General features: G+C 48.9%; 2 protein-coding genes across 7 annotated transcripts; one reads left to right on the top strand and one right to left on the bottom strand.

Annotated features, from left to right (window-relative positions):
* The first annotated feature begins 16,136 nt into the window (after nucleotides 1–16,136).
* RNASEH2C (ribonuclease H2 subunit C) lies at nucleotides 16,137–17,342 on the top strand. The gene is made up of 4 exons (XM_012778110.2): nucleotides 16,137–16,393; nucleotides 16,571–16,746; nucleotides 16,825–16,944; nucleotides 17,213–17,342. The coding sequence occupies exons 1-4, from the start codon at nucleotides 16,222–16,224 to the stop codon at nucleotides 17,237–17,239; spliced, it is 495 nt and encodes a 164-aa protein (XP_012633564.2). The 5' UTR covers nucleotides 16,137–16,221; the 3' UTR covers nucleotides 17,240–17,342.
* A 73-nt stretch (nucleotides 17,343–17,415) lies between these two features.
* Nucleotides 17,416–24,999, bottom strand: KAT5 (lysine acetyltransferase 5). Of its 6 annotated transcripts, none has more exons than XM_012778106.3 (14): nucleotides 24,801–24,996; nucleotides 24,635–24,701; nucleotides 24,242–24,310; nucleotides 24,015–24,151; nucleotides 23,573–23,755; nucleotides 23,409–23,483; nucleotides 23,221–23,295; nucleotides 22,279–22,527; nucleotides 22,112–22,201; nucleotides 20,499–20,639; nucleotides 20,326–20,419; nucleotides 18,268–18,427; nucleotides 18,056–18,137; nucleotides 17,416–17,970 (listed from the first exon to the last, which is right to left on the bottom strand). In XM_012778106.3, the coding sequence occupies exons 1-14, from the start codon at nucleotides 24,810–24,812 to the stop codon at nucleotides 17,836–17,838; spliced, it is 1,569 nt and encodes a 522-aa protein (XP_012633560.1). In that variant the 5' UTR covers nucleotides 24,813–24,996; the 3' UTR covers nucleotides 17,416–17,835. The 6 variants fall into 6 exon arrangements, with proteins under 6 accessions (XP_012633560.1, XP_012633561.1, XP_075857909.1 ...); XM_012778107.2 differs by having other exon boundaries at nucleotides 23,573–23,728; nucleotides 24,801–24,995; XM_076001794.1 differs by lacking the exon at nucleotides 20,499–20,639 and having other exon boundaries at nucleotides 24,801–24,999.
* Between the last annotated feature and the right edge of the window lie 1,132 nt (nucleotides 25,000–26,131).

Raw genomic sequence — 26,131 nt, 5'->3', positions numbered from 1 at the left:
ATTTTCTGTCTTCAGCAAGAACTTATGGAATTTCACACCCATAAGCCAATGTGATAGAGAATGAATGTGCTTCATCCAACCAAGAGATAACAGTTACAATGATCCTTCCACCTCGGCCTCCCAAAGTGCTGGGTGCCTGGCTCACTAAACACTTTTATTAGCAAAAATGAGAACCTGAAAATGACTTAAATTCCCAGCTCAAAAAAATTAAAGAAAGAACAACAAAGTAAACCAAAATAAAACACAAAAGGCTGGGCAGTGGCTCACACCTGTAATCCCAGCACTTTGGGAGGCCAAGCTGGGAGGATTGCTTGAGCCCAGGAGTTTGAGACCAGCCTGCGCAACATAGCAAGACCCTGTATCTACAAAAGATTTTTAAAAATTAGTTGAGCATGACAGCAGGTGCCTTGTAGTCACGGCTACTCAAGAGGCTGAGCCAGAAGGATCACTCGAGCCCACAAGTTTGAGGCTGCAGTGAGCTATGACTGGGCCACTGCAGTCCAATCTAGCACTTTGGAATCCTAGCACTTTGGAAGGCCGAGGCCGGAGGATTGCTTGAACTCAGGAGTTTGAGACCAGCCTGAGCAAGAGCGAGACCCCGTCTCTATTATAAATGGAAAGAAATTAGCCAAACAACTAAAAATAGAAAAAATTAGCCAGGTGTGGTGGCAACGTGCCTATATATAGTCCCAGCTACTCGGGAGGCTGAGGCAGGAGGATCGCTTCAGCTCAGGAGTTTGAGGTTGCTGTGAGCTAGACTGATGCCACGGCACTCTAGCCCAGGCAACAGAGTGAGACTCTGTCTCAAAAATACAAAAAAACAAAAAACAAACACAAAAAACCTTTAAAGCTCTCTTACTGTCATCAGCTATAAATGTGCAAAGAAATGAAAAAAAAATAGAAAAACTAATACTTAGTACACTGTAATTTAAAACAGAACCACTGAAAATTGAAGTGTTTTATTTCTTTGTAAAAAACTTATCAAGAGTAATTTTCATACTGCTCACCTTCTTCTCCTTTAACTTACGATATACAGGGAGCATCTTTTTCATGCCTTGGCAAATTGTTGTACTTTTTTCTGAGTTTGGATCAACTTCCAACATTTTATCCTTTGTATATCCAATGTTGTGAAATATTTCCAAGAGTTCTTTTGAAGTTTTTGCCAGCATCATTTCTTCTAAGACACCTTTATCGTTTTTGCGTCCACTGCCTGCCTAATAATAACCCTTGGTATCTGGGGGCAGATTTCATAGCAACATCCTCATCTGTGCTTGACAGTTTCGAATTAATCAATTCGTGCTGACTTCTGAAATGATGAAACCAGCCTTTACTGGCAGTAAAACTTTCTTCTTCAGTCTCCTTGCACTTACTGTTTTCTTGCAATGTGGTAATTAAGTGCTTTGGCTTTTAACATAGAAGTAAACATTCCATTTCAACCATGAGTGGCTTCTGTTCCAAGTGCAATTTAAACTAGAAGATGTTGAAGCAACTTTACCTTGTTTATTGTATTCATCAGACTTGCAGTATAGTTCATACTGTAGCTTTGGGCAGGCATAGCCCTTGTCTTATTTTCACTTTACCGTTGCCATTTTTTTTTTTTTTTTTTTTGAGACAGAGTCTCATTCTGTTGCCCTGGCTACAGTGAGTGCCATGGCGCCAGCCTCACTCACAGCAACCTCAAACTCCTGGGCTCAGGCAATCCTTCTGCCTCCCGAGTAGCTGGGACTACGGCCATGTGCCACCGTGCCTGGCTAATTTCTTTTCTATATATGTTAGAGGCAAGGACCCTCAAAGACCCTCAACTCCCCTATGACTCGTCCTACACACGGGCTTCGCCCTGGAAAATTCCAGCTATAGCTCCGAGAAGAATGCATTCCATGACGTCCTGACCACGGGATGCTCCAGGGAGTGCTGACTGCAATTGTTCCCGACCACCTGCCAGGTTGGAGATGAGTAACCAGTCACAAACAGGGTACCGATAAGACGCTGATTGGGGCTGATTAACCCAGACCCAAGCCTCATCGTCGCCCCACTCTATTTTTCTGTTTCTACTTCCTTGTTTCTGTATGCTTATAAAACCTACAAAGAATCCAAGTAAAGCAGACCTTGACAACCCTTTGCTTGGTCTCGTTCCTTTCTCTCGCCCATCTCTTTCAGGCACGGTCCCCCTTGACCCCACGAGTAACAGAAGGTCCCGCGGGCCGGGACAAGTGGCGCCCAACGTGGGGCTCGGGGCTCGAGGTACGGACTTTTGTCGGATGACACGCAGTTTACAGACAGTTCTCCGGAGAATCCCTGAAGAGACCTCCTTTCTGCCGCTCACAGAATCGACGGTCTGGTGAGTAGATTTTTTACATTGTCATCCCATCGAGATGGGCCATTCCTTGTCTAAAGAGGCCGTTTTTATCAAGGATCTCAAGGCCTCGCTCAGAGAGAGAGGAATTAGAGTTAAGAAAAAGGACCTAGTAAAGTTTTTTGTGTTCATTGATCATGCTTGTCCTTGGTTCATTGTTGGTGGACCTGAGATTCACCTACGCAAGTGGCAAAAGGTAGGCAGAGATCTAAACAATTTACTTCTAAATCAGGGCCCAGATGCCGTCCCTGTATCCGTTTTCTCGTACTGGGGACTAATCAGAGATATTGTTGAGGGAGCAGATTCAGACCCCAATATAAAGCAGCTGCTCTCCAATAAAAGTAGCAGAATTCTGCCTCCAACCCGTGTCGCGGTCCGCTTCAAAAACGGCTTTAGAGGCGACCAGAGGGTCGGCTTCCCCTAATGATCCTAAGGAACCACATGCCCCTCCCCTTGCCCCTCAGTTTGTATTAATATGCCCCCTCAGGACCCCTCGGTGGAGCTCCAGACATCTAGGGACGAGCCCCCGATTAGTAGGCCAGACACCAAGACCCTCTATCCTCGCTTACCCGAGGGTACAGCCCCTCATGCATTCAACTACCCGGTATTCAAGAAACAACCCCTCCAAGAGTCCCTGAACCCCGCAGAAAAAGCAACCCTCGGAGAGGAAGCGGCCCAATATCACGATCCCGAATGGCCGCCTCCTTACGCGCCCCAGATTTGCGCACCTTCAATAATGCCTCCCCTTACAATGCCCTTACTTTTGCGTGCCAAAAAAGACTTAAGTCAAAGGGTTACGCAATTAAAGGATGTCTTACAACTTCAAAAAGAGTTTGCTCAGCTTTCCAAAGACTTGTCCTCCCTCCAAGATACGCTTAAAGATTCGGTCTTCATTAGCCACCCACGTCATGAGACCACCCAGTCATACGCCACCTTAAATAAAAAATCCTTAAAGTCCTCCCATAAAGCCCTCGCATTCCCGGTAGTTACCAGGTCTAATAGGCGAGGAGACCTTGCCGCCCCTTCTTCGAGCCAGTCCCCGCCCCAAGATTCAGATGAGGAGAATACAGAAGAGAAAGAAAGGGAAAGTGAAAGTGATGACCCCCCGGAGGAGACAGTCCCGGGGCCCACTGCAGAGCCCACTGAATTTCGCAGACTAAAGTTTAAAACCTTAAAAGAACTGAATTCTGCCGTTAGGACGTATGGGCCCAATGCACCCTTTACCTACTCCCTCCTAGAGGCAGCCTCAGGGGACGGCTACCTGCTCCCCGGAGAATGGACCAAACTAGTTCAGGCGGTCCTTTCTCGAGGGAAGTTCCTCTCTTGGAAGGCCGACTTTCTCGACCGCTGCCAGACCACAGCTGCTAATAATTTAAAAAACCCCAATTCTGCATCTTGGACCCTTGAAAAGCTTAGCAGACAGGGGAGATTTGCTACTGAACAGCGCCAAAGGAGACTCCCAATTGGACTTTTGTCTCAGACCGCCGCAGCCGCCTTCGGCGCCTGGCGAACACTTCCCCCTACGGGATCTGTTCTTACTCCCCTGACAAAAATCACCCAGGGAGCTCAAGAGGGTTTTAGTGAATTTGTGGGCAGGCTTTTAGAGTCTGCTGAACGAACCCTCGGACACGAAGATGAGAATAATAGGCTTATTAAACAATTGGGCTATGAAAATGCCAATAGTACTTGCAGGGCCATCCTCAGGGGCAAACTCAAAAATAAAGACCTTAATGACATGATTGGAATGTGTAACGATGTTGACCCCTTCGCCCATAAAGTATCGCAGGCCGTACAGCTTGCGGTTGGGGCCACCATCCAAAGGACCGCGGCACAGAGGGACTGCTTTAAATGCGGTCAACCAGGGCACTTTGCGAGGCAGTGCCCCCTAGCCGTCTCCTCTGCTGCCCCTAACCTCAGTGAGCCGCCAGGCAGGCCAGCCCAGCCCCCCTCCCTCTGTCCTCGCTGTGAGAGGGGAAAGCATTGGGCCAATCAGTGCCGCTCCAAGACTGATGTCTTTAGAAACCCCTTGCCCCCCCTTTTGGGAAACGGCCTGAGGGGCCAGCCCCGGGCCCCCCGTCCTATTCAATTTCAGTCGGCCTCGGGGAACAGCTGACAAGAGAGCCCCCAGACTCTAGACTCCTCCGAGCAACCACAGGGAGCGCAGGAGTGGACTTGTGTGCCTCCTCCGACACAATATTAAGACCTGAGGATGGTGTTCAGATTTTGCCCACTGGCTCCTTTGCCCCCCCCCCCCCCCCCCCCCCGGCTAACATGTTCTTTTTTATTCTGGGCCGAGCCTCCTCCACTCTTGCGGGGCTCATAGTCCACCCCTCCATAGTAGATAGTGACTTCACCGGGGAAATTAACATCTTAGCCAGTGCGCTTACAGGCCCTGTGTATGTCTCTAAGGGACAGCGCTTAGCTCAGGCATTGCCCTTGCCCCTTAATACATCCTTCCCAGCCATCGCCTCTAACCGAGGTGCTTCCTGCCCTGGCTCTTCTGATCTCTATTGGGTCCAAGCTATTACCAAAGAACGGCCCACCCTGCGGCTAAAATTAGATGGTAAACTTTTTGAAGGCCTTCTTGATTCTGGCGCCGATTCCACGGTTATTGCCCAAGACGCCTGGCCCGATTCATGGCCACTGCAGCCCTCCCTTACGCACTTACAAGGTATAGGACAGTCTAAAAATACTCTCCAGAGCTCCAAAATTTTGACATAGAAACACTCTGAGAGAAACAGAGGTACTACTCAACCCTTTGTAATCCCGAGCCTACCTGTTAACTTATGGGGGCGTGATATCCTTGCACAAATGAATGTCATTATGTGCAGCCCCAATGAAGTTGTAACCAGCCAAATGCTTAAACAGGGATTCCTCCCAGGACAGGGTTTAGGCAAAGAGGGTCAGGGACTAAGAGCACCCCTGATCACCCTCCCTAAGTCAGACAGATCAGGACTAGGGTTCAAAGACCATTTTTCGTAAGGGCCATTGATCCCCCTGCGCTTCAGGCAGATAAAATCACTTGGAAAAGTGACTCCCCTGTCTGGATCGATCAGTGGCCCCTCCCACCTAACAAGCTAGCCGCAGCTACAGCGTTAGTGCAGGAACAATTGGCTGCCGGACACATAGAGCCCTCTACTTCACCATGGAACACCCCCATTTTCGACATTCAAAAAAAGACTGGCAAGTGGCGGCTGCTACAAGACTTACGGGCTGTTAACCAAACAATGGTTCCCATGGGGGCACTCCAGCCTGGTTTGCCTTCGCCCGTAGCTATCCCCAAAGGCTACTATAAGATAGTCATTGACCTAAAAGACTGCTTCTTCTCCATACCGTTGCACCCAGATGATTGCAAACGCTTCGCGTTCAGTCTCCTGGTAGTAAACTGTATAGGACCCTCTCCGCGCTTCCAATGGCGAGTATTGCCTCAAGGCATGGCCAGCAGCCCCACCCTTTGCCAAAAATATGTAGCTCAGACAATTGATTCTTTTAGAATTCAACATCCTCAGCTATATATAATTCATTATATGGATGACATTCTTCTCGCCGGGCCGATGAGGCAACCTTACTTCAAGTTACCGTGCAGGTTGTCTCAGCCTTACAAGCTCGAGGCCTCCGCCTGTCCCCTGAAAAAATTCAGGTCTGCCCCCCTCACCTATTCCTAGGCTTTACATTGTTCCCCAATAAGGTCCTCTCCCAAAAGGTGCAAATCAGAAAAGACTCTCTTAAATGCCTTAATGATTTTCAGCGCCTTCTAGGCGACATTAATTGGCTTCGCCCATATTTAAAACTCACCACAGGACAGTTAAAACCCCTATTTGACATCCTGCAGGGAGATGCCAATCCAACCTCTTCACGCTCCCTAACTAAAGAAGGGCAGCAAGCGCTTAATTTAGTCGAGCAGGCCATAAATGCCCAGGCCATTGGCTATTTCCCCCTCGATTCCCCCTTGTACTTCATTGTCCTCCCTACCCGCTTTTCGCCCATGGGACTCTTTTGGCAGGGCAAGCCTCTTTTTTGGGTTCACCTGTCAGCTTCTCCCCCTCCTCTGCAGAACTAATTCTCACCCTAGTCAATGCCTCTGTCAGGACCATCCGAGAGGCCAACAATTCAGAATATCAAGAGTGTTGGGTATGCTACTCCCCCCGGCCTCCCTTCTATAAAGGTGTCGCTACATTTGGTAAACCATTATTTACTAATGACACCAGCAAACTCAGATGGGGCCTGGAGACCCATGATGGCCTGACACTCAGCCAAGTCACAGGCCTAGGCCTTTGCCTTCTTAGCCCAAGAATGCTTCCCCGCCTCCTGCACCCTTAAAGAAAATATGCAATCAGTCGATTACTGTCGACTCCACCTTTCAGTATATTCAGGCATCTAACACCTCTTATTTTGCTTGTTCTTCCGGCCTTACCCCGTATATAGTCACTGCAACGTTTCTTAAGCATAGAGAATATTGTGTGTTAGTCATGCTCTTCCCCAGACTCACTATACGTCCTGCTGACAAATTTTGGGAGCTCAAATTTTGGGAGCGAGGCACCACAATGCCCCGAGAAAAGAGGGAGCCCATCACGGCCATAACACTCGCAGTTGTTCTAGGCCTTGGTGCCACAGGGGCTAGAACAGGCATAGCCTCTCTAGTCACCTCCAACCAGCAATACCTGTAGCTCTCTGCTGCCATCGATAACGATCTCCAAGAGCTACAGCAGGGCCTAAAATATCTCAAAGAATACCTTGCTTCGCTTTCTGAGGTAGTGTTACAAAACAGAAGAGGCCTAGACTTAGTGTTCCTCCAAGAGGGAGGTTTGTGCGCAGCACTTAAAGAATGTTGCTTCTACGCAGACAAAACAGGTCTGGTAGAAAATAGCATTGAAAGAGTTAGACAGAGCCTAGAAAATAGAAAAAAACAGAGAGAACAGAGTGAAGCGTGGTATCAAAATTGGTTTTCCACATCCCCCTGGCTATCCACATTGCTTCCCAGTGTCTTAGGGCCACTTGTAGGTTTTCTGTTGCTCCTCACCTTTGGGCCTTGGGCATTTAAGAAACTAACTAATTTTGTCAAGTCACAGGTAGACGCAGCCACACAAAAATCGGTCTCCGTGTTTTACCAACGGCTAGAACAAAGAGGCTCCAGAAAAGACCTCCGTAGAGAGTCTCCCAATACACCCACTAAAGGTCTAAATTTCTCAAACCTTGCCTCAGACATGGAACGCAGTTGGTTCCAAGGCCGTGGAGACGCCCATGACGGGATTATCGCGATGCCGTGTACCAGATGCACACCCCGCCGACGGTGAGGTGACTCCATGACGGGAATATTGTAGGTCCATGCCCGGGGGCACACTTCATAATCAGAAGTGCCGGAGCAGGATGCCACCTACATAGCCTAAGACAGAGGCCTCACCTTCACATTAATCGCCAGATCTTATATTTGGGGTGCTTGTCGCAGAAGCCCATCGCGTAGCCTAAGACAGGCTCTCCACCCACCTATATAAATCTCCCTCATATTAATAAAGAGAGGGGGAGATGTTAGAGGCAAGGACCCTCAAAGACCCTCAACTCCCCTATGACTCGTCCTACACACGGGCTTCGCCCTGGAAAATTCCAGCTATAGCTCCGAGAAGAATGCATTCCATGACATGCTGACCACGGGATGCTCCAGGGAGTGCTGACTGCAATTGTTCCCGACCACCTGCCAGGTTGGAGATGAGTAACCAGTCACAAACAGGGTACCGATAAGACGCTGATTGGGGCTGATTAACCCAGACCCAAGCCTCATTGTCGCCCCACTCTATTTTTCTGTTTCTACTTCCTTGTTTCTGTATGCTTATAAAACCTACAAAGAATCCAAGTAAAGTAGACCTTGACAACCCTTTGCTTGGTCTCGTTCCTTTCTCTCGCCCATCTCTTTCAGGCACGGTCCCCCTTGACCCCACGAGTAACAGAAGGTCCTGCGGGCCGGGACATATATATATATTAATTGGCCAATTAATTTCTTTCTATTTATAGTAGAGACCGGGTCTCACTCTTGCTCAGGCTGGTTTCAAACTCCTGACCTGGAGCAATCCGCCTGCCTCAGCCTCCCAGAGTGCTAGGATTACAGGCGTGAGCCACCGCAGCCCGGTCACTGTTGCCATTTTTAAATCCTCTAATCACATACAATTTCACTTCCAGCATTATCCACGACCACTTTTCATTTTTTTGCCGCACTTTTTTGCTGCTCTGTCTTCTCATTATCCATTTTTTGTAAAGTGATACATTGTTTTATCATTGGGAGACAACGAGGCAACCCAATTATACACTTGGTTGCCACCTGCATGAACTGAATAACAGGTATGCACTGACGAACTAATCACCAGCAGACTTTGAAAGCAATGCCATCACTGATCATGATTAGCATCTGTCATTTGTGTCACTTTTTTGGACTAAGAGCCAGCAGAAAGATTTGCATCTTATACAATTACTCCCAGTTAAGACGCTATGGCAAATCAATTTTTTTAAAGAGATGGTGTGTTGCTCTATTGCCCAGGCTGAAGTGCAATGGTGCAGTTATAGCTCATTGCAGCCTCCAACTCCTGAACTCAAGCAATCCTCCTGCTTCACCGTCCTGAGTAGTGGGGACTACAGGCACGTGCCACCACACTCAGCCAATTAAAAAAATTTTTTTTTCAGAGATGGGGTCTCGCTATATTGTCCAGGCTGGTCTCGAACTCCTGGACCTCCCTCCTCAGTCCTCCCAAGTCACTGGGACTACAGGCATGAGCCACCAGGCTCAGCTTTGGTAAATGTATTTGGAACCATGTTGTTGGGAGACTGGAGTTATTCAACTAAAATGTGGTAACTGAAGTATGTGCAAATGGGAACCGCGCAGAGCGAGGACTGCCTACATGTACTGCCTCGGCCTTTGTGTGGCACAGGAAACAACAAACTGTTTTTCTTTCTGCATTCACACTCAATATAAACACTTCTGGACACTAAAATACGTAGGCTTTTCCCCCCACCCACACCAAACAACTCTCCAGCAGACACCAACAGGGTGTCCTGTAATTTAATTCAATTCTGACACTGGAGTTGGAGTCAGATCCCACAGGTTAAGGGCTCGGTGCCACAGGACTTCCTCCACTTCAGATGCTAATCGCAAGCTCCAGGCTGTGACCTGTGCCTCTGACCAATGGGCTCTAAACCAGGGTTCCCACGCCCCCTCCCAGGGTTTGATAATTTCCAGGACAGCCCACACAACTCAGGGAAATACTTTCCTTATGTTCACCCATTTGTTATGAAGGACATTACATAGGATACAGATGAACAGCCAGATGGAAAAGATTCGCAGGATGAGGTATGTGGGAGAGGGACAGAGCTTCCATGCTCTCTGAGGGATGTGCCAGCCTCCAGGTACCTCCATGTGCTCGGCAACCCAGAAGCCCTCCAAACCTCATAGTTGAAGGATTTTTTTTTTTTTTTTTTTTTTTTTTTTGAGACAGAGTCTCCCTCTGTTGCCAGGCTAGAGTGCCGTGGTGTCAGCCTAGCTCACAGCAACCTCAAACTCCTGGGCTCAAGCAATCCTCCTGTCTCAGCCTCCCGAGTAGCTGGGAATACAGGCATGCACCACCATGCCCAGCTGTTTTGAGTTGTTTGACTAATTTCTTTCTATTTACAGTAGAGATGGGGTCTTGCTCTTGGTCTTGCTCAGGCTAGTCGCGAAGTCCTGAGCTCAAGCAATCCTCCCGCCTTGGCCTCCCAGAGTGCTATGATTACAGGTGTGAGCCACCAAGCACCTGGCCCAGTTCTAGGAGTTTTTTAGCGGCTTCATCACATAGGCATGATTGACTGTTATCTCAATTTCCAACCCCTCTCCCCTTTCTGGAGGATGAGGAATGGGACTGAAAGTCCCAAGCTTCTAATCATGGCTTGGTCCTTCTGGTGACCAGCCCCCATCCAGGAGCCCACCAAGATTTACCTCATTAGGACAAAAGACATTGTACCCCCACAACAATATTGCCATGGGGGGGCGGGAAGGACTTGTCAGCAATTCATCTATGTGCTCCTAGAAATACTTTCAAGAAGTATAAAAATGAATACAGGGGGGCTGGGCACAGTGGCTAACGCCTATAATTCTAGCACTTTGGGAGGCCGAGAAAGGATGATCACTTGAGCCCAGGAGTTGGAGGCTGCAGTGATCTATGATGACACCACTGCACTCTACCCAGGGCGACAGAACAAGACTCTGTCTCAAACAAAACAAAACAAAAAAAACAAACAAAAAAAAAACCCTAGTAATTTGATTGTATATCTCTAGTAGGATATCCCTTAAGGATAAAAAGAACTACCAATAGAAAAATCTTTAAACTGGTTTGGTAACTGTATTATTAGTTATAGTGTTGCTATTTTTGTTTTGAGACTGTTGTGTATGTAGGATAAAACTAAGTCCCTGAGAACTGAGATTTTTCAGTGTAGGAAAACCCTGTAGTCTCAGAAGTAACAGTGTGAATTCCCGATGCATTTTATCTTAAAAGAAAAAAATGCAGATTTCTTAAACTGGTCCACTGAAAACATCTAGAAACAATGGCTAACCTAATCGCAATGAATATCTAGTGTCAGACTGGATTACTAAATGTCATTTCCCAGTAAAAGGAACCAGGGATCCTTGGGGAAATGAACAACTCTAAGTCTGGTCCAGGAAATGTACAAGATGGGCCAGGAACACCTTGTGGTACTTGAAAACAAGGAAATCTATAAAAGATTTACTAGGGTTACATCAACAGATTTAAGCATTAAGGCCACGCACAGTGGCACTCGCCTGTAGTCTCAGCTACTCAGGAGGCTGAGGAGGATCGCTTGAGCCCAGGGTTTAGAGACTGCAGTACATCATGGTCCTGTGCCTGTGAATAGCTACTGTACTTCAGCCTGAGCAGCATAGCAAGATGTAATCTCTTAAAAAAAACAAAAAAAACCAGGGGGCTTAGGAGTTACCTTGTAGAGGTTTCCACTGGCAAAAGAAAAGATAGGACAATTTGCACTTCAGTAACAATAATCATCACAAGTAAGTGAAATGTAAAAATATTAACAATCCATTATTTAATAATGATATATATTTTTTAAATTAACCATTGGGTTTCTGTAGTGTTGTGGTTATCACCTTTGCCTCACATGCGAAAGGTCCCCGGTTCAAAACCAGGTGGAAACAAAAATTAAGTAATTTATTACATTAAAAAAAATTAACTATTGGAATATATTAGGAAAATGCTCATTATTCTTAAAAATTAGAAATAAAAGAATCAAGCAATTATTTTGTGTTTCTTATAGTCACTGTACCAATGGGCAACCTCAGTTCTATAACCTCTAATGAATTAAAGGATCTAGGCAATGACCATCTATGGCTGCTAACCTCACAAAAAGAGAGACATGAGGTATTATGTCCCTTCTGATAAAAAAAAAAAAACCCACAACCATCCATGAAGCTGTTTTGCCCCATGGTCCCCTAGAAGAATCCAATGAAGCTTCCAGATCTAATTACTAATTTATAAGAAACACTGGGCAGATGAACTTGACACAAAAGGGAAAAAAATCACCAAAATCCAGACTATGGGAAATTTACAGGACCCAAAATATAAGAATAAAAAATAAAACCGGCCGGGCGAGGTGGCTCACGCCTGTAATCCTAGCACTCTGGGAGGCTGAGGTGGGCGGATTGCTCGAGGTCAGGAGTTCAAAACCAGCCTGAGCAAGAGCGAGACCCCGTCTCTACTATAAATAGAAAAAAATTAATTGGCCAACTAATATATATAGAAAAAAATTAGCCGGGCATGGTGACGCATGCTTGTAGTCCCAGCTACTCGGGAGGCTGAGGCAGTAGGATCGCTTGAGCCCAAGAGTTTGAGGTTGCTGTGAGCTAGGCTGATGCCATGGCACTCACTGTAGCCTGGGCAACAGAATGAGACTCTGTCTCAAAATAAAATAAAATAAAATAAAATAAAATAAAATAAATAAAAGATAAATAAAACCCAGCATCTACTCCTGATTTTATTTTATTTTATTTTTGAGACAGAGTCTCACTTTGTTGCCCAGGCTAGAGTGAGTGCTATGGCATCATGCCTAGCTCACAGCAACCTCAAACTCCTGGGCTCAAGCGATCCTTCTGCCTCAGCCTCCCGAGTAGCTGGGACTACAGGCATGCACCACCATGCCTGGCTAATTTTTTCTATATATATTAGTTGGCCAGTTGGCCAATTAATTTCTTTCTATTTATGGTAGAGACGGGGTCTCACTCTTGCTCAGGCTGGTTTCGAACTCCTGACCTCGAGCAATCCGCCCACCTCGGCCTCCCAGAGTGCTAGGATTCCAGGCGTGAGCCACCGTGCCCGACCCTACTCCTGATTTTAAAGAACACTTAGTACTATAGCTTTTATGAGATATATGACAAATCAAAAGCAGCTTCATGATTATTGATGAAATAGCAGAAGCATCCTCATGAAACTTTCAGGAAAAAGAAAAGGTAGTCTTCTGATACCAGTGACATTTGAGATTGTTCTAAAAGTCCTAGCCAAAGCAATTAGAAAAGAAAACAAATTACAAGATGCAATGAAGAGATAAAATTATCATTATTTGAAAGTGATATGACTAATTTTGGGGAACTCAAGAAAATAAAATGAAAGATATTAGGAAAAACAAAAGAATTCTGTAGATATCTGGTTTAAAAATTAATATAGTGGCCAGGTGTGGTGGCTCATGCCTGGAATCCTAGCACTCTGGGAGGCTGAGGCGGGTGGATCGCTCAAGGTCAGGAGTTCGAGATCACCCTGAGCAAGAGAGAGACCTCGTCTCTACTAAAAATAGAAAGAAACTAATTGGCCAACTAAAAACATATAGAAAATATTAGCCGGGCATGGTGGCACATGCTTGTAGTCCCAGCTACTTGGGAGGCTGAGGCAGGAGGATCGCTTGAGCCCAGGAGTGTGAGGTTGCTGTGAGCTAGGCTGACGCCACAGCACTCTAGCCTTGGCAACAGAGTGAGACTCTGTCTCAAAAAAAAAAAAGAAAGAAAGAAAGAAAGAAAGAAAGAAAGAAAGAAAGAAAGAAAGAAATATATAAAAATCAACAGCTTTGCTATATAGATAAAGGGTCTAAAAACTGGCCTGCAGGCCAAAGCCAGCCCCACAGCCTGTTTTTGCAAATAAAGTTTTATTGGAACACAGCCATGCTTATTCATTTATGTATTATCTACCACAGTGAAGTTGAGTAACTGTGAGAGGGACCATATGATCCACAAAACCTAAAATATTTCACCCTTTTACAGAAAATGTTTGCCAACTCCTCCTATAGCTAAAGAATAAGTTAGAAAATAAAATGGAAAAAAAGACACACATACACCCTTTTTTTGAGACAGAGTCTCACTATGTTGCCAAGGCTGGAGTGCAGCAGTGGCAGAATCTTAGGTCATTGTAACCTCAAACTCCTGGGCTCAGGTGATCTTCCTGATCTTCCCACTCCAGCCTTCTGAGTTTCTAGGAGTACAGGTGCCACCACCACACCTGGCTAATTAAAAAAAAAATTTTTTTTTAGAGATGGGACTCTTGCTAAATTGTCCAGGCTGGTCTCCAACTCCTGGCCTCAAGGGATCCTCTTACCATGGCCTCGCAAAGTACTGAGATTACAGGCATGAACCACCATTCCCAGCCCCAAATTTTTACTACAAAAAAATATAAGCTATCTAGAAATAAACTTTTTAATATGTAATTATTATATATGAAGAAAACCTCACAACTGTACAGATAGATATAAAAGGAATGTGAATAAATGGAATTATGTATTTTATTTTCCTACTAAACAAGATTTTTTCTAAATTAATCATCAGTACCCTCCAGCCAAAAACCACCAGGAACGCATCTATCATTGAACAAATTGGGTTTATTATTATTGCACTAAGGGGCACCTGAGTAAGAGAACGTTAGGACTTGTAAGATTTGTGCTTGTATTGGGTGATTTGGGGAAGGGTTTGAGGAAGCAAGGTTTCTCTCTGGATTGGATGTTAATAATATGGGTATTTCCCATAATGTGGTAATGTGGGTATTTTTTTTTTTTTTTGAGACAGAGTCTCACTTTGTTGCCCAGGCTAGAGTGAGTGCCGTGGCGTCAGCCTAGCTCACAGCAACCTCAGACTCCTGGGTTCAAGCAATCCTGCTGCCTCAGCCTCCCATAATGTGGGTATTTCTATGATGGACTATCTTAACAACTCTTACCTAGGAGAGAAGACTATATGGAGGCTAATGCTGTAATTGGTAAAGAAACAACAGTCACTATATTAGCCAAGAAAGAGGGATGTTTCATCACCTTTGTGATTTGAACAACGCTCATGTTTTGCTGGTGTCCAGACCAGATAATGGAGTGCTTTTGTTTTGGTATAGCTCCCTTATAGTCACAGAGTGACCTTGTCCAATGTTGATGTTCTGTGAAATTTATGTTCATCAGAACACCAAGGCTAGCTCCTGGATGTCCAGGGATGCTTTTCTTTTTCTCAAATATATAAATTAAATGCAATATTAGTCCACATTTCCAGTTTTGCATGCATTTGTTTTATGGGAGAATCTGACAAAGCATATCTAAGTTTAGTATCTGAACAAATAGACATTAGAGAACAGTTAAGGAACCAAGAGACATTCTGGAAGGCCAACGGGGGAGAACTGAGCGAGCTCAGGAGAGACCTAACTCAGCAAAACCCCATCACTACAGAAATAGAAAAATTAGTGGAGTGTGGTGATGTGGACCTGTAGTCCCAGCTACTACGGAGGCTGAGGCAGGAGGACCACTTGAGCCTCGGTCTCAAAAAATAAAAATAAAAAAGAAAGGAAAGAGGAAGGAAGGGAGGGAGGAACGAAGGAAAGAAGGAAGGGAGGGAGGAAAGGAGGGGAAGAGGAAGGTAAGAGGAAGGAAGGGGAAGGAAGGAAGGAAAGAAAGGAAGAAGACAGAAACCAAAACAGAATCATGAGATCTAAAAGACATAAAAAGAAAATGTTGACAAATTACAAAAAATAAGTCTTTGTGCAGCAAAAATCACCTATACCCTGATTCACGAGGCAAACCACAAACGGATAAAATACTTTCAGTGCATCTGAGGAAAGGGTTGATGTCCCTAATAAACTAAAACTAAATAACTTACCTACCAACCCAATATAAAAACCGTCCTTTTAGGCCGGGCGTGGTGGCTCACACCTGTAATCCTAGCACTCTGGGAGGCCGAGGCGGGAGGATTGCTCAAGGTCAGGAGTTCAAAACCAGCCTGAGCAAGAGCGAGACCCCGTCTCTACTATAAATAGAACAAAATTAATTGGCCAACTAATATATATAGAAAAAATGAGCCAGACATAGTGGCGCATGCCTGTAGTCCCAGCTACTCGGGAGGCTGAGGCAGAAGGATCGCTTGAGCCCAGGAGTTTGAGGTTGCTGTGAGCTAAGCTGACGCCATGACACTCACTCTAGCCCAGGCAACAGAGTGAGACTCTGTCTCAAAAAAAAAAACCGTCCTTTTTTTTTTTTTTTTAACTAGTATGTACCGTTAAAAAAAAATTATGCTGAGACTGGAGGATCGCTTGAGCCCAGGAGTTTGAAGTTGCTGTGAGCTAGGCTGACGAAAGAAGGGCACTCTAGCCTGGGCAAAAGAGCGAGACTGTAAAAAAAAGTATAAAATATTTTTAAAAATAAATGAAAAATTAAAGGAAAAAAACGTTGGACTGGACCGCAGCGAAGCGCCTCGCGGAGAGACTCCGCTTCCCAGGGGGCTCCGCGCGCCCTGTGCCCGTGCTCCCGAGAGTCCTTGCGCGCTTTCCGCGCCAGCTTCGGCCTCAGCGGGCGAGTGGCAGGGTCGCGGCGGCGGGAGGATGGAGAGCAGCGACGAGGCTGCCATCGAGAAGCACCGAGTCCACTTGCGCCCCGTCACGCTTCGCGACGCCGCGCCCGCTGCGCTGCACCTGCTGCCCTGTGAGGTGCTGGTGAGCCAGTCGGCCCCCGTGGGGCGCTTCTTCACGCCCGCCATCCGCCAGGGTCCCGACGGTGAGCGTCGCAGCCGGACTACGAATCCCGGCAGCCCTCGCGTTCCTCGGCGCCGGGCTCCTGGGGATCGCGGTCTCCCTAGAGGTGGTGGGAGGGCCGCCCCGGGCTTGCCCTGCTGGGCTTGGGCCCTAAGGCCTGGGTCGGTCCCTGACCGAGGCCCTGCACCTCCGTCTCCAGGACTCGAAGTGTCGTTTCGGGGCCGCAGTCTACGGGGCGAGGAGGTGGCGGTGCCGCCGGGCCTCGTGGGATACGTGATGGAGAACGAAGAGAAGTTTATAGGGAAGCAGGACTTCTCGGGGGCTTTGGAAAGTGACAATCAGGAAGAGGAGCGGGAGCCGCTGGAGCGGGACTTTGTGAGCAAAGGGATAGGGTTGGAAGCGGGTGCGGGCGGGAGCCGCGGTCTGGAAGCTTGAGCCCGGCCCCTTCCCCAGGACCGCTTTATGGGAGCCACAGCCAGTTTCAGCCACTTCACCCTGTGGGGCCTGGAGACCATCCCTGGCCCGGATGCCAAAGTGCGCGGAGCCCTAACTTGGCCCAGGCTCGCTGCAGCGGTGAGTAGAGGGATGGGCTACCCCTGAATCTTGCCCATGAGCGGATTTGAAGCATTAGAGCCGGGGAAACACTGCGGGGCAGATGGAGCCTGGGATGACTGCAGTATTCTTCTGGGTAGCGTGGAAAGAGTGGCTTCCTTACTGCTTTTCTCTGGCCTGTCTAGAAGGGGTTATCATTTCCTGAGCAGCTGGGTCCCTCCCCAGGTATGTAGACCACCCATTCACTATAGCTTAGAAATGCAACAGTAGAGGTGACCCCCTATTGCAGATTCACGCACAGGTGCCAGAGGACTGAGAGCCAGAGCTTGACGTTGAAAGCCATCGATACCACATCGATAAACCAGCTCTTCACTTTGGAGCCAGACTCCATCACTCCAATAAACAAGCTCTTCACAGCACCTGTGAGTCTGTGGGTGCCTTGGAGCCCTAAGCCAGCATGGCCCCCTCTCCCACAAGAACTTCTCATGGGTCTGGCCTGTAGAAACATTTTATTGCCAGGGGTAATGGGGTAAGAGAGGCCAGAATTTTGCAGCCAGTACCCACCCCACCCCAAACTCCTACTTTACAAAAGAAATTTTTACAATCACCAGCCTTCTGTACAGAGTATCCCCACCCCCCCACCTCACTGTACACAGCTGCCTGGCTCCCTCTGGTCCCTGGTTCAGAGCAGGCCTGGGCCTACAGCCAGCTGACCCTGGAGTTGGCCTGAGCCCTGAGCTCACCGTGGTGCTGGGCATCACCAGGACCCTGCCAGGACTGTCCCCTTATTTCAGAGCTGTCCTCAGCCCCATCTTCCTCCGTGTGCCTCTCAGGAGCCCCAGGTGGGGCAACCCATGGCCCATCAGCCCTAGTCCTGCCAGCTGTCTTGTCACTGCTGTGGGCAGTGCCAGGTCACCACTTTCCCCTCTTGCTCCAGTCCTTGGGAGTGAAGTGCAGACACTTGGAGTCGATCCGAAGGAGCCGCTTGAGCATGGCCCGCTCGTGCCCATCCACGATGTCCTCTGACAGTGTGAGGATATACTGGCCCTGGTTAGGAGCAGCAGCAGGTGGTCAGCCCACGTGGTGCCTTCGCTCTGCCCCACACACCTGTCTCCCCTGCCCACCTGCCTACCTTGTAGTAGTTAATGAGGTTGAGGTATTGCAGGGTGGAGATGACATCCTCCTTCTTGATACTGGTGATTTCACTGATCTCGCTGTGGGAGGGCAAAGGTCAGGTCCCCTGAGGGCCTTAATCTGTCCCCAGGAGCCCCAGGAGGGAGTGAGAAAGCCCAGCAACAGACAAGGCCATGCCATGCACCCCCAGGCAAGTGGGGCCAGGCTCACTTGATGGTAATCTGTGGCCTCTCCCCGCTCTCAGACTTCAGCCCCATCAGGATCTCCAGGATGGTCTGGGACCAGTAGCTTCGATAGGATAGGAGGCCAAGGTCTGAGAGGGGCTTCTCGGGGGTCCCTGTTTTCCCTTCCACTTTGGAGAGTTCATAGCCTAAAACAATGGAGGAGAGGGTGGTTAAGTGGTCACAGATGGACACAAGCAACATTTAAAACCATGGGTTGCAGAGGTAGGCTGCCTTGTTCCATCCTGGCCCTGCCACTTGGTAGTTCTGTGACCGTGGGTATGTGGCTTCTCTGCTCTGTGCCTCAGTTTCTTAATAAAGGACTAATGAGTATTCACTCTTCACCTGTGTGCTGAGTATGTGAGGGGTGCTGACGGCACAGAGAGGAGCAGCTGCAGGGGGGTTCTGAGGAGCCAATGAAGGCTTCCAGGCAGCGGGAGTGCAGAGAAAATGGCTCATGGAAAAAAGTGCCACCGCTTTTCCTCTGCCAGTCCAGAATCTGGGCGTGTGAGAAGGAAACTGAGGCAGACGCCCATCCTTGGTCTAGGCCTGAGGATACTTGAATTCTCTCAGTGAAATCAGTCCCCACAGCTGTGACCTTGGGGCATCAGCTGCTCTAAGACCAGGGTGGCCTGACTAGGTGGTTGTGAGGATGCAAGGAGAGAAGGTGCTTCCCAAGTCAGAGAGAAGTCATCCGTCAGACCAAGTGGCTGACCTCCACAGCGGCTCTTTCTCTCCTACATGTGCTGGGCACTGGCAGGTACCTCCTGGCAAGATCCTCAGGCACCCACAAACGCAAGCAGCTTCATATCTCTTTGGCAGGTCTTCATTCTACCCTGTCAGGGGCATCTCTGCTACTTCTAGTAGAAGCCCTTTCTCACCCTCAGTCATAACCAGCCTCATAATGGACCTTAGCCCTTTCTGTTTTCCTGCCTTTGTTACATCTTTACTGGCCATTCTTACCCTCCTGCCCAATCTCCTGTGACTTCCACCAAGCAACCTAGTGGTGAGAGGACCAGAGAGGCTGGTTTTGGGGAAAGGAAGCACAGAAGGGGTGGGGTAAGCTTGGGTCCCTATTCAACTTTGCTGGGGCCACACTGCATATAGAGTTCTAACAGATCAACTGGAGGCCACACTCACTTCCTCAGCTACAGGGACTCCTGGCCCCTCCCCAATAAACACCCACCCACCCTCTGAGCTGCCTGGAATGGTGCTTCTGGTACCTTGCTGGACCCTGCTCAGCAGAATTGAGCATACCTCCTGGGTGGCACCACCCACACCCCATCTCCATTGAGGGCTAACCTCCAAGACTGAGTTAGACTGAGTTTAAGTATTACCTGCTCTACCAGGCTGAAAACTTCCTGAGGATGTGACCCATCTGGGTAACATTTGACCAATAAAATTTCTCAAATGGACCATGACCTTGATCAAGTCAAGCCTTCGTGTTTTCACCGGGCAAACAGCTAAAGCTTCCTCCCTGTCCCCCTGGATCAGAGCTTGGTTATTCCAAGGGTTCCATGAGTACCAAGGTGGATGGAATTGGGAGTGCGGATGGGAGGGTAAAAAGCAGGGAAGCATAAGGGAGCCCTGGGGTTGGGAGGGAAGTGAAGAGACTGACCTGACCAAATACAGGGAGCAGGGGACAAATCCAAGCTTACATCTGTTAACAGCACTTTAAACATGCACTGCCTACAAGTCTCAGGGGGACAACTGGGGAAATTTAACCACTGGTCCTTGCCCAAGGACTTGTATTGTGGCACGTAGTACCAGACAGATGAGCAATTGGCTTGTTAAGCTCCTGCCTATGGCCCTGGCAGAACAGATGAGTCAGATTTAGGAAAAGTTGGGTGTCACGTGTGGGGCTAAGAACCCGCCCCGCACAAGCCAGGAAGTCACCCTGAAAGGGGAGAGAACCTTGGTGGAGTGCCACCTTTATTTCTGGCTAGCTCCCTGGTGACCAGGCTGCACAGCCAGGGTTGAGATTCTCTGCACATGAGGCACCAGTAGTGGGTGCACTACCCACCAGTGGGAGAGCACACATACTCACTGAACTCAATCAGCAGCTTGCCGTAGCCCCGGCGCTGGTAGGGAGGCAGGGTTAGGATACAGGCCACATTGTAGTCTTCTGTTGATTCCTTCTCCTGAAATAGAGGGACAGGTGAGTGTGACAGAAGACCTGGCTCAGGGCAGAGCCAAGGGACAGCCTGGGTGAGCACTGACCTTGGAGAAGTAACCCACAATGTGGAAGCCCTTGCAGTCATACTCAGTCATGACGTAGAAGAGGAAGGGATCTGTGTCATAGTATAAGGTCTTGTGGTCGAGGAAACACTTGGCCAAAAGACACAAATTCTGGGAGTAACTCTGCAAGGGAAAAGGCCAGTAACCACTCTAGGTACTGGTCCTGAGCACAGTTGGTGGTCCAGGGTCAGCCAGGAGCTTCTCTGTGCTGGGCCCCAGGCCAAGAGACAAGGAGCCTTCCTCCCTGGGGCCTGACCCATACCACCAGTCAGACTGTCTCCACTGCTTAAGCAGGGCCACTCCTCAGTGTTGAGGAAACCATGTATACCAGCTCCACGATGGTGTTCTTTCTTTTTTTGAGACAAGAGTCTCACTCTGTTGACTGAGCTAAAGTGCCGTGGCATCAGCCTAGCTCACAGCAACCTCAAACTCCTGGGCTCAAGCAATCCTGCCTCAGCCTCCCGAGTAGCTGGGACTACAGGCATGCGCCACCATGCCTGGCTAATTTTTTCCATTCTTAGTTATTTGGTTAATTTCTTTCTATTTTTAGTAGAGACAGGGTCTCACTCTTGCTCAGGCTGGTCTTGAACTCCTGAGCTCAAGCAATCCTCCCACCTCGGCCTCCCAGACTACTAGGATTACAGGCATGAGCCACCTCGCCTGGCCCATGATGGTGTTCTTGATCACCTGCCTCTCTGGTGAGCTGAACAGGTTCACCCCCACTGCTTCCCCTAGCTCCATCAAAGCCTGGCTAGGGATCTCCACTGCCCTCTGCTGTATTTAAGAACAAATTGACGTTTGCTCCATAAAGTCAGACTCCTATGCTAAGGCTCCTGAGAGCTCTTCCTTGTTTGACAGTCTTGGGAGTTGGGCTGTCAAAAACCTAATACTCTATGCCCACAGTCACACCTTCTGGGAACTTATTTACTATTCTAAGAGAGAACTAAGGAATTCTGGAATTTAACAAAATAACAGCTTTAGGGGTTCCCCCAGCAAAATCATGGATCTTGCTGCTTTACTTCTGCATACAGTTTATCCTACATTTCAGACATGGCTTTTTAACTACCTACTACCTACTGGGCACTGCCACTTGGATGCCCAGGTCCACACTTACTACAAAATGAACAGTGGTTAGTGGAGCATCCTCATCACTCCCTTCCAAGAGCATTTTTTCTTCCTCTTTTCTCTGCCTCTTGCCCAGAATGATCTTTGCATCATCTCTGTACATCAGTGCCTGCCCCTCAGAACCCCACTGCTTGGAATTCCCTTAGCCATGGAATTTCCTAAGCCACTTCATTCTCCATGTCAAGGCTCAAAGACTACCTCCTTTAGGTCCTGCTGAGCACCCTGTTTCACCCTGGGATCTAAGTGGCCACCTGCATGTCTATCTCCCCCATGGACTATAAGCTGTCAGAGAACAGAGATTATGTCTAATTCCTGGTCATCTGTGTACCCTCCAGGACCTGCCCTACAACAGGAACTCAATAAAAACAGGCTGAACTGATGTCTTAGCCTGACTGGTCAGTGTTTTCCTGAGCAGGAAGAAACTGCTCATCTGACTTACTCCAGGACCCCACTGTTCCTCAGCTACTAACCTTGTTCTTACGTCCATCTATCTCAAAAAAAGAGATGGTTCCCTTGCGGTAAATCTCGTTGCCTGGGGGATGTCGCAGGTCGCACTTAGTCTGAGGAAGAGAGGATGATCAGGGAAAGGGCAGGGTCTGGGGTGGTGGGAGGGCAGCCCCCCCTGGATCCCTCATACCAAGTGACGCTGAAGACACTTGAGGCTACGGCCATACTTGAGGCAGAACTCGCACAGGTAGAGGACGGGCAATGTAGTGAGCTCCTGTGGGTACGGGGAGAAGTACCACGGCTTGAGGCGGTGCCGGCCCAGCTCGATGCACTCAATGTTCTTCATCCGGGTGACAATGTCGTCGTGGCTCCGGTCAGACACCAGGCTGCCGGTCATGCGTGGTGCTGATGGTATTCCATCTGAGCTATCCTGGGAGTCCTGCCCAGGGCCAGTAGAAGACACTAGATTAGAGGAGACAGCTCAACAGGACACCAGAGCTCATAGCCCCTTGACAGGTTTCCTTCTTAAAGCCTAATAGCAACCCTATGGGGGAGGTACCATAATCCCCCTTTTCCAGATTAAAAAAACTGAAACTTTGAGGGATAACTTGGAAAAGATCACCCAATGGCTGAACTGAACCATGCTTGGCCTGGCTCCTAATCCCACCACTGCCCACCACCCTTTGTTTTTTTTTTGTTTTTGTTTTTGTTTTTTTTTTGAGACAGTGTCTCGCTTTGTTGCCTAGGCTAGAGTGAGTGCCGTGGCATCAGCCTAGCTCACAGCAACCTCAAACTCCTGGGCTCAAACAATCCTCCTGCCTCAGCCTCCCAAGTAGCTGGGACTACAGGCATGTGCCACCATGCCCGGCTAATTTTTTCTATATATATTAGTTGGCCAATTAATTTCTTTCTATTTATAGTAGAGACGGGGTCTCGCTCTTGCTCAGGCTGGTTTCGAACTCCTGACCTTGAGCAATCCGCCCGCCTCGGCCTCCCAGAGAGCTAGGATTACAGGCGTGAGCCACCGCGCCCGGCCACCCTTTGTTTTTAAACCAGTCACTGAGTTAACTCTCCACTCAGCCTACATCCCCTCCTCACACAGCTTCCCCCTTCTGCTGTTCCCCACACCCACCTCATCGGTGCCCAAGCAATTTGATTTTCGCTTCCGTCCTGGCTGAGCTGCCACTGCCCTACGGGCGGATCCATTCTGCAGATGAGACAGGTGGTAGGAATAGAAAGGTTGGCTGTGAGATGACCCTGAAAGGGGCTACCAGAGTGTAGAAGACAGGAAGGGAAAAAGAGATGGTTTGGGGAACTCACCTGGGGAAAAACTGAGGCCGGGGCTGTCTCGCTGGGCACCGGAGTTGCTGGTGAAACCACCTCCACCTTCCGTTTCTGCAGAGAGAAACCAAGAAAGGTGGGTCAGAAGGTAGGGAAGGTGGGACCTGAGAAGAAAGCAAGGTCCCTGGAATTGCTGAGGGTACCGTTGAGCGGTGGTTGGGCTGCAGGCAGGAGCTGGAGGAGAGCGGCTGGTCAGGCTCGCCACCGGGAATGGCCTCCCGCTCCTTGGGCAGGTTGAAGCGGAGTGTGATCTGGACCGGGATTGGCAAGGTCTTCCCGCTGGCCTGGGCGGAGGCCGGCTGTAGAGATAGGTCCAGGGTCTTCCTCTGGGGTGGGGATGGTGGTGGGATGGGAAAGGGAGGAGGGGCCCCTAAGCATGGAGTGTTCAAACCCCACCCTCTGGCCTTCTCAAGGACATAGGAATAGCTATTGGACTCTGGGAGCTACATCTGTAATTTGACTCCCATCCTCTGCATCTGAAGTTAGGGTGGGAGAATGCCGCCTCCTGCCCATCCAGGAGCCCGTAAGGCCAAGATATGAGAAAAATAGGCAGGAGAGAAGAGGTGAAGCAGGGGACCTACTCACCACCTCTCTCTCCGGAGAGCCGGGGCGGGACCCAGGAAGTCCGTTCTTGGTTGGAGTCTTGGCCTCTTTCTTGGGGAACTGGATCTTCTTTAGGTCCAGCCGCTCGTGGGTCACCCATTCATCCAGGCGTTTGTTGACTGCAGCAGTGGAGATGGCTCAGGAAGGAATGCCAGAGGCTGGCCCCCAACCCTACCCTGCAGCCCATCTCACCCAGGCCCAGCACTCACAGTCAATGTAATGAACGTAGAAAAGCTTCCGGCCACTGATGTCCTTCACGCTCAGGATCTCGGCCAGGGCTATGGGAATAGCACAGGCAGGGACCTTAGACGGGCCAGGCCATAAGGCTCCACCCTTCTACGACCTGAACCCCACCCCCAGACCAGATCCCTAACCCCCAGCACTTCGTAGCTTTCATCCAAGTCTCCTTCAGTCACCAAGCGCCACCCCTTCTCCAAAGCCCCGCCCTGTCCTCTGAACGGCTAAAAGCCACGCCCCTACTTTAGAATATGCGCCCCGCCCGACCCAGGATTCCAGAAGCCCCTCCCCCTCACGGGGGTTCTGTAGATTCCCCCCGCCCCTCGCCCTCTGGTTTCTAAGCCCCGCCCACCAACGTCACTCACGCCACTCATCTTCGTTGTCCTGGTTCCGCCGCAGCACGGGCAGGCGGCAGCCCTCGATTATCTCCCCCTGGGGAGACAGCGCGGCGCCAGGGTCGGCTACTGGGGGGCCTCGGGCTCTACCCACCTCCCCTGGCTCCCTCCGCCCCGCCCCGGGCACCGGACTCACCACCTCCGCCATCTTCCCTCCCTCCACTGCCACTTCCGGCCCCTCTGGGAGACGTCACTTCCGGGACCGAGCACGCCGCAGGCCGCGGTCCACCGAAGCCCCTTTAGAAGAAGACCTTTGGGAGATGCCGCGACCCAGCTGCAAACGGATAGCTGTCCCGTCTGGTTGGCGGGAGAACTGGGTGTTTTAAGCCTCTGACCTGGTCCTGGGTGGAATCTCCACAACGTGCACAGCGATTGGAGGAAAACTGAGTCCGTCACGTGACGCCCACCGAGTGCGCCGCGTGTCACGTGGCACCAGTGTTTTGGCTTTGTCTCAGGGCTGTGCTCTGGCGTCTCCTAGCGGCGACGGGAGGCGTCTCATGTAGTGAACTGCGCGTGCTCGGCTGGGTCGGCCTTGAGTGCGGGAAGCAGCTATTTGAGAAGCTGGAGGAGTGAGTGTGACAGAATGGGCTTGAGTGGCTGGTCGAGTGGGTGGCCTTCATTCCTTAGGCATGGGGACACACGGAAACTACTGGCTTTGTTATCTTATATATTAGGTTTCTAATTTTTAAAATAGTACGTGCTTTATTTATTAATACATTTAACAATACTTACTGAGTCCCTCCCATGTGTCAGGCACTATTCTTGAAGTCTGGAATACATCAGTGAATAAAATAAAGACCTCTGCTTTCATGGAGCTTGCATTCTTTGGGGTTCATAGGGAAGAGATGGGTATGGATAATAAATATATATTAAAAAGTAAATTATTTAGTCTGTCAAAGAGTGATAAGTGTTATGGGAAACCAAAAAAATTGAACATACTACTGGGGACTCCATGAAAAAAAAATTAAACAGGTAAAAGAGGGGGCAGGCAGGCTATGATTTTAAATAGAGTGCTCAGAACAGGCCTGGATGAAAATATATTATTTGAGCAAAAGATTTAAAAGAGTGAAGGGGTGAGCCATACAGATACCTGGGGGAAGATGGTACAGAAAAACAGGCTGCAAGAAGGGGGAGGAAAGTATAACCTCACATCATTACCGTGAAATGTCCACGGTGAGTTTTGGCCAAGTGTCTTATAGACCAGGAGTGGGCAAACGATGGCCTGTGGGCCAAGGCCAGCCCTCTGCTTGTTTCCTTACTGCCCACAGAGTAAGAATGACTTTTACACTTATAAGTGGTTGGGAAAAAAACATTTCATGACATGAAAATTAAATGAAATTTAAATTTCAGTGTCTATAAATAAATTTTTGTTGGAACACAGCCACATTAATTCATTTACATATTATCTATGACTCCATTCACATTAAAACTGAATAGTTGTGTCTGAACTATATGGTCCACAAAACC

Source organism: Microcebus murinus, chromosome 4 (genome assembly GCF_040939455.1).
Source record: "Microcebus murinus isolate Inina chromosome 4, M.murinus_Inina_mat1.0, whole genome shotgun sequence".
NCBI lineage: Eukaryota > Metazoa > Chordata > Mammalia > Primates > Cheirogaleidae > Microcebus > Microcebus murinus.
This window is presented reverse-complemented; position numbering and strand designations above follow the sequence as displayed.

Excerpts from the sequence above, each read along its gene's own strand:
- KAT5 (XM_012778105.3), bottom strand. The coding sequence starts at position 24,812 with ATGGCGGAGGTGGTGAGTCCGGTGCCCGGGGCGGGGCGGAGGGAGCCA. Across the intron at positions 23,296-23,408 it reads CGGCCTCAGTTTTTCCCCAG|AATGGATCCGCCCGTAGGGC; the intron begins GTGAGTTCCCCA and ends TCTCATCTGCAG. Across the intron at positions 17,971-18,055 it reads ACCTCATTAACTACTACAAG|GGCCAGTATATCCTCACACT; the intron begins GTAGGCAGGTGG and ends GCTCCTAACCAG.
- RNASEH2C (XM_012778110.2), top strand. The coding sequence starts at position 16,222 with ATGGAGAGCAGCGACGAGGCTGCCATCGAGAAGCACCGAGTCCACTTG. Across the intron at positions 16,394-16,570 it reads CATCCGCCAGGGTCCCGACG|GACTCGAAGTGTCGTTTCGG; the intron begins GTGAGCGTCGCA and ends CTCCGTCTCCAG. Across the intron at positions 16,945-17,212 it reads GGCCCAGGCTCGCTGCAGCG|ATTCACGCACAGGTGCCAGA; the intron begins GTGAGTAGAGGG and ends CCCCTATTGCAG.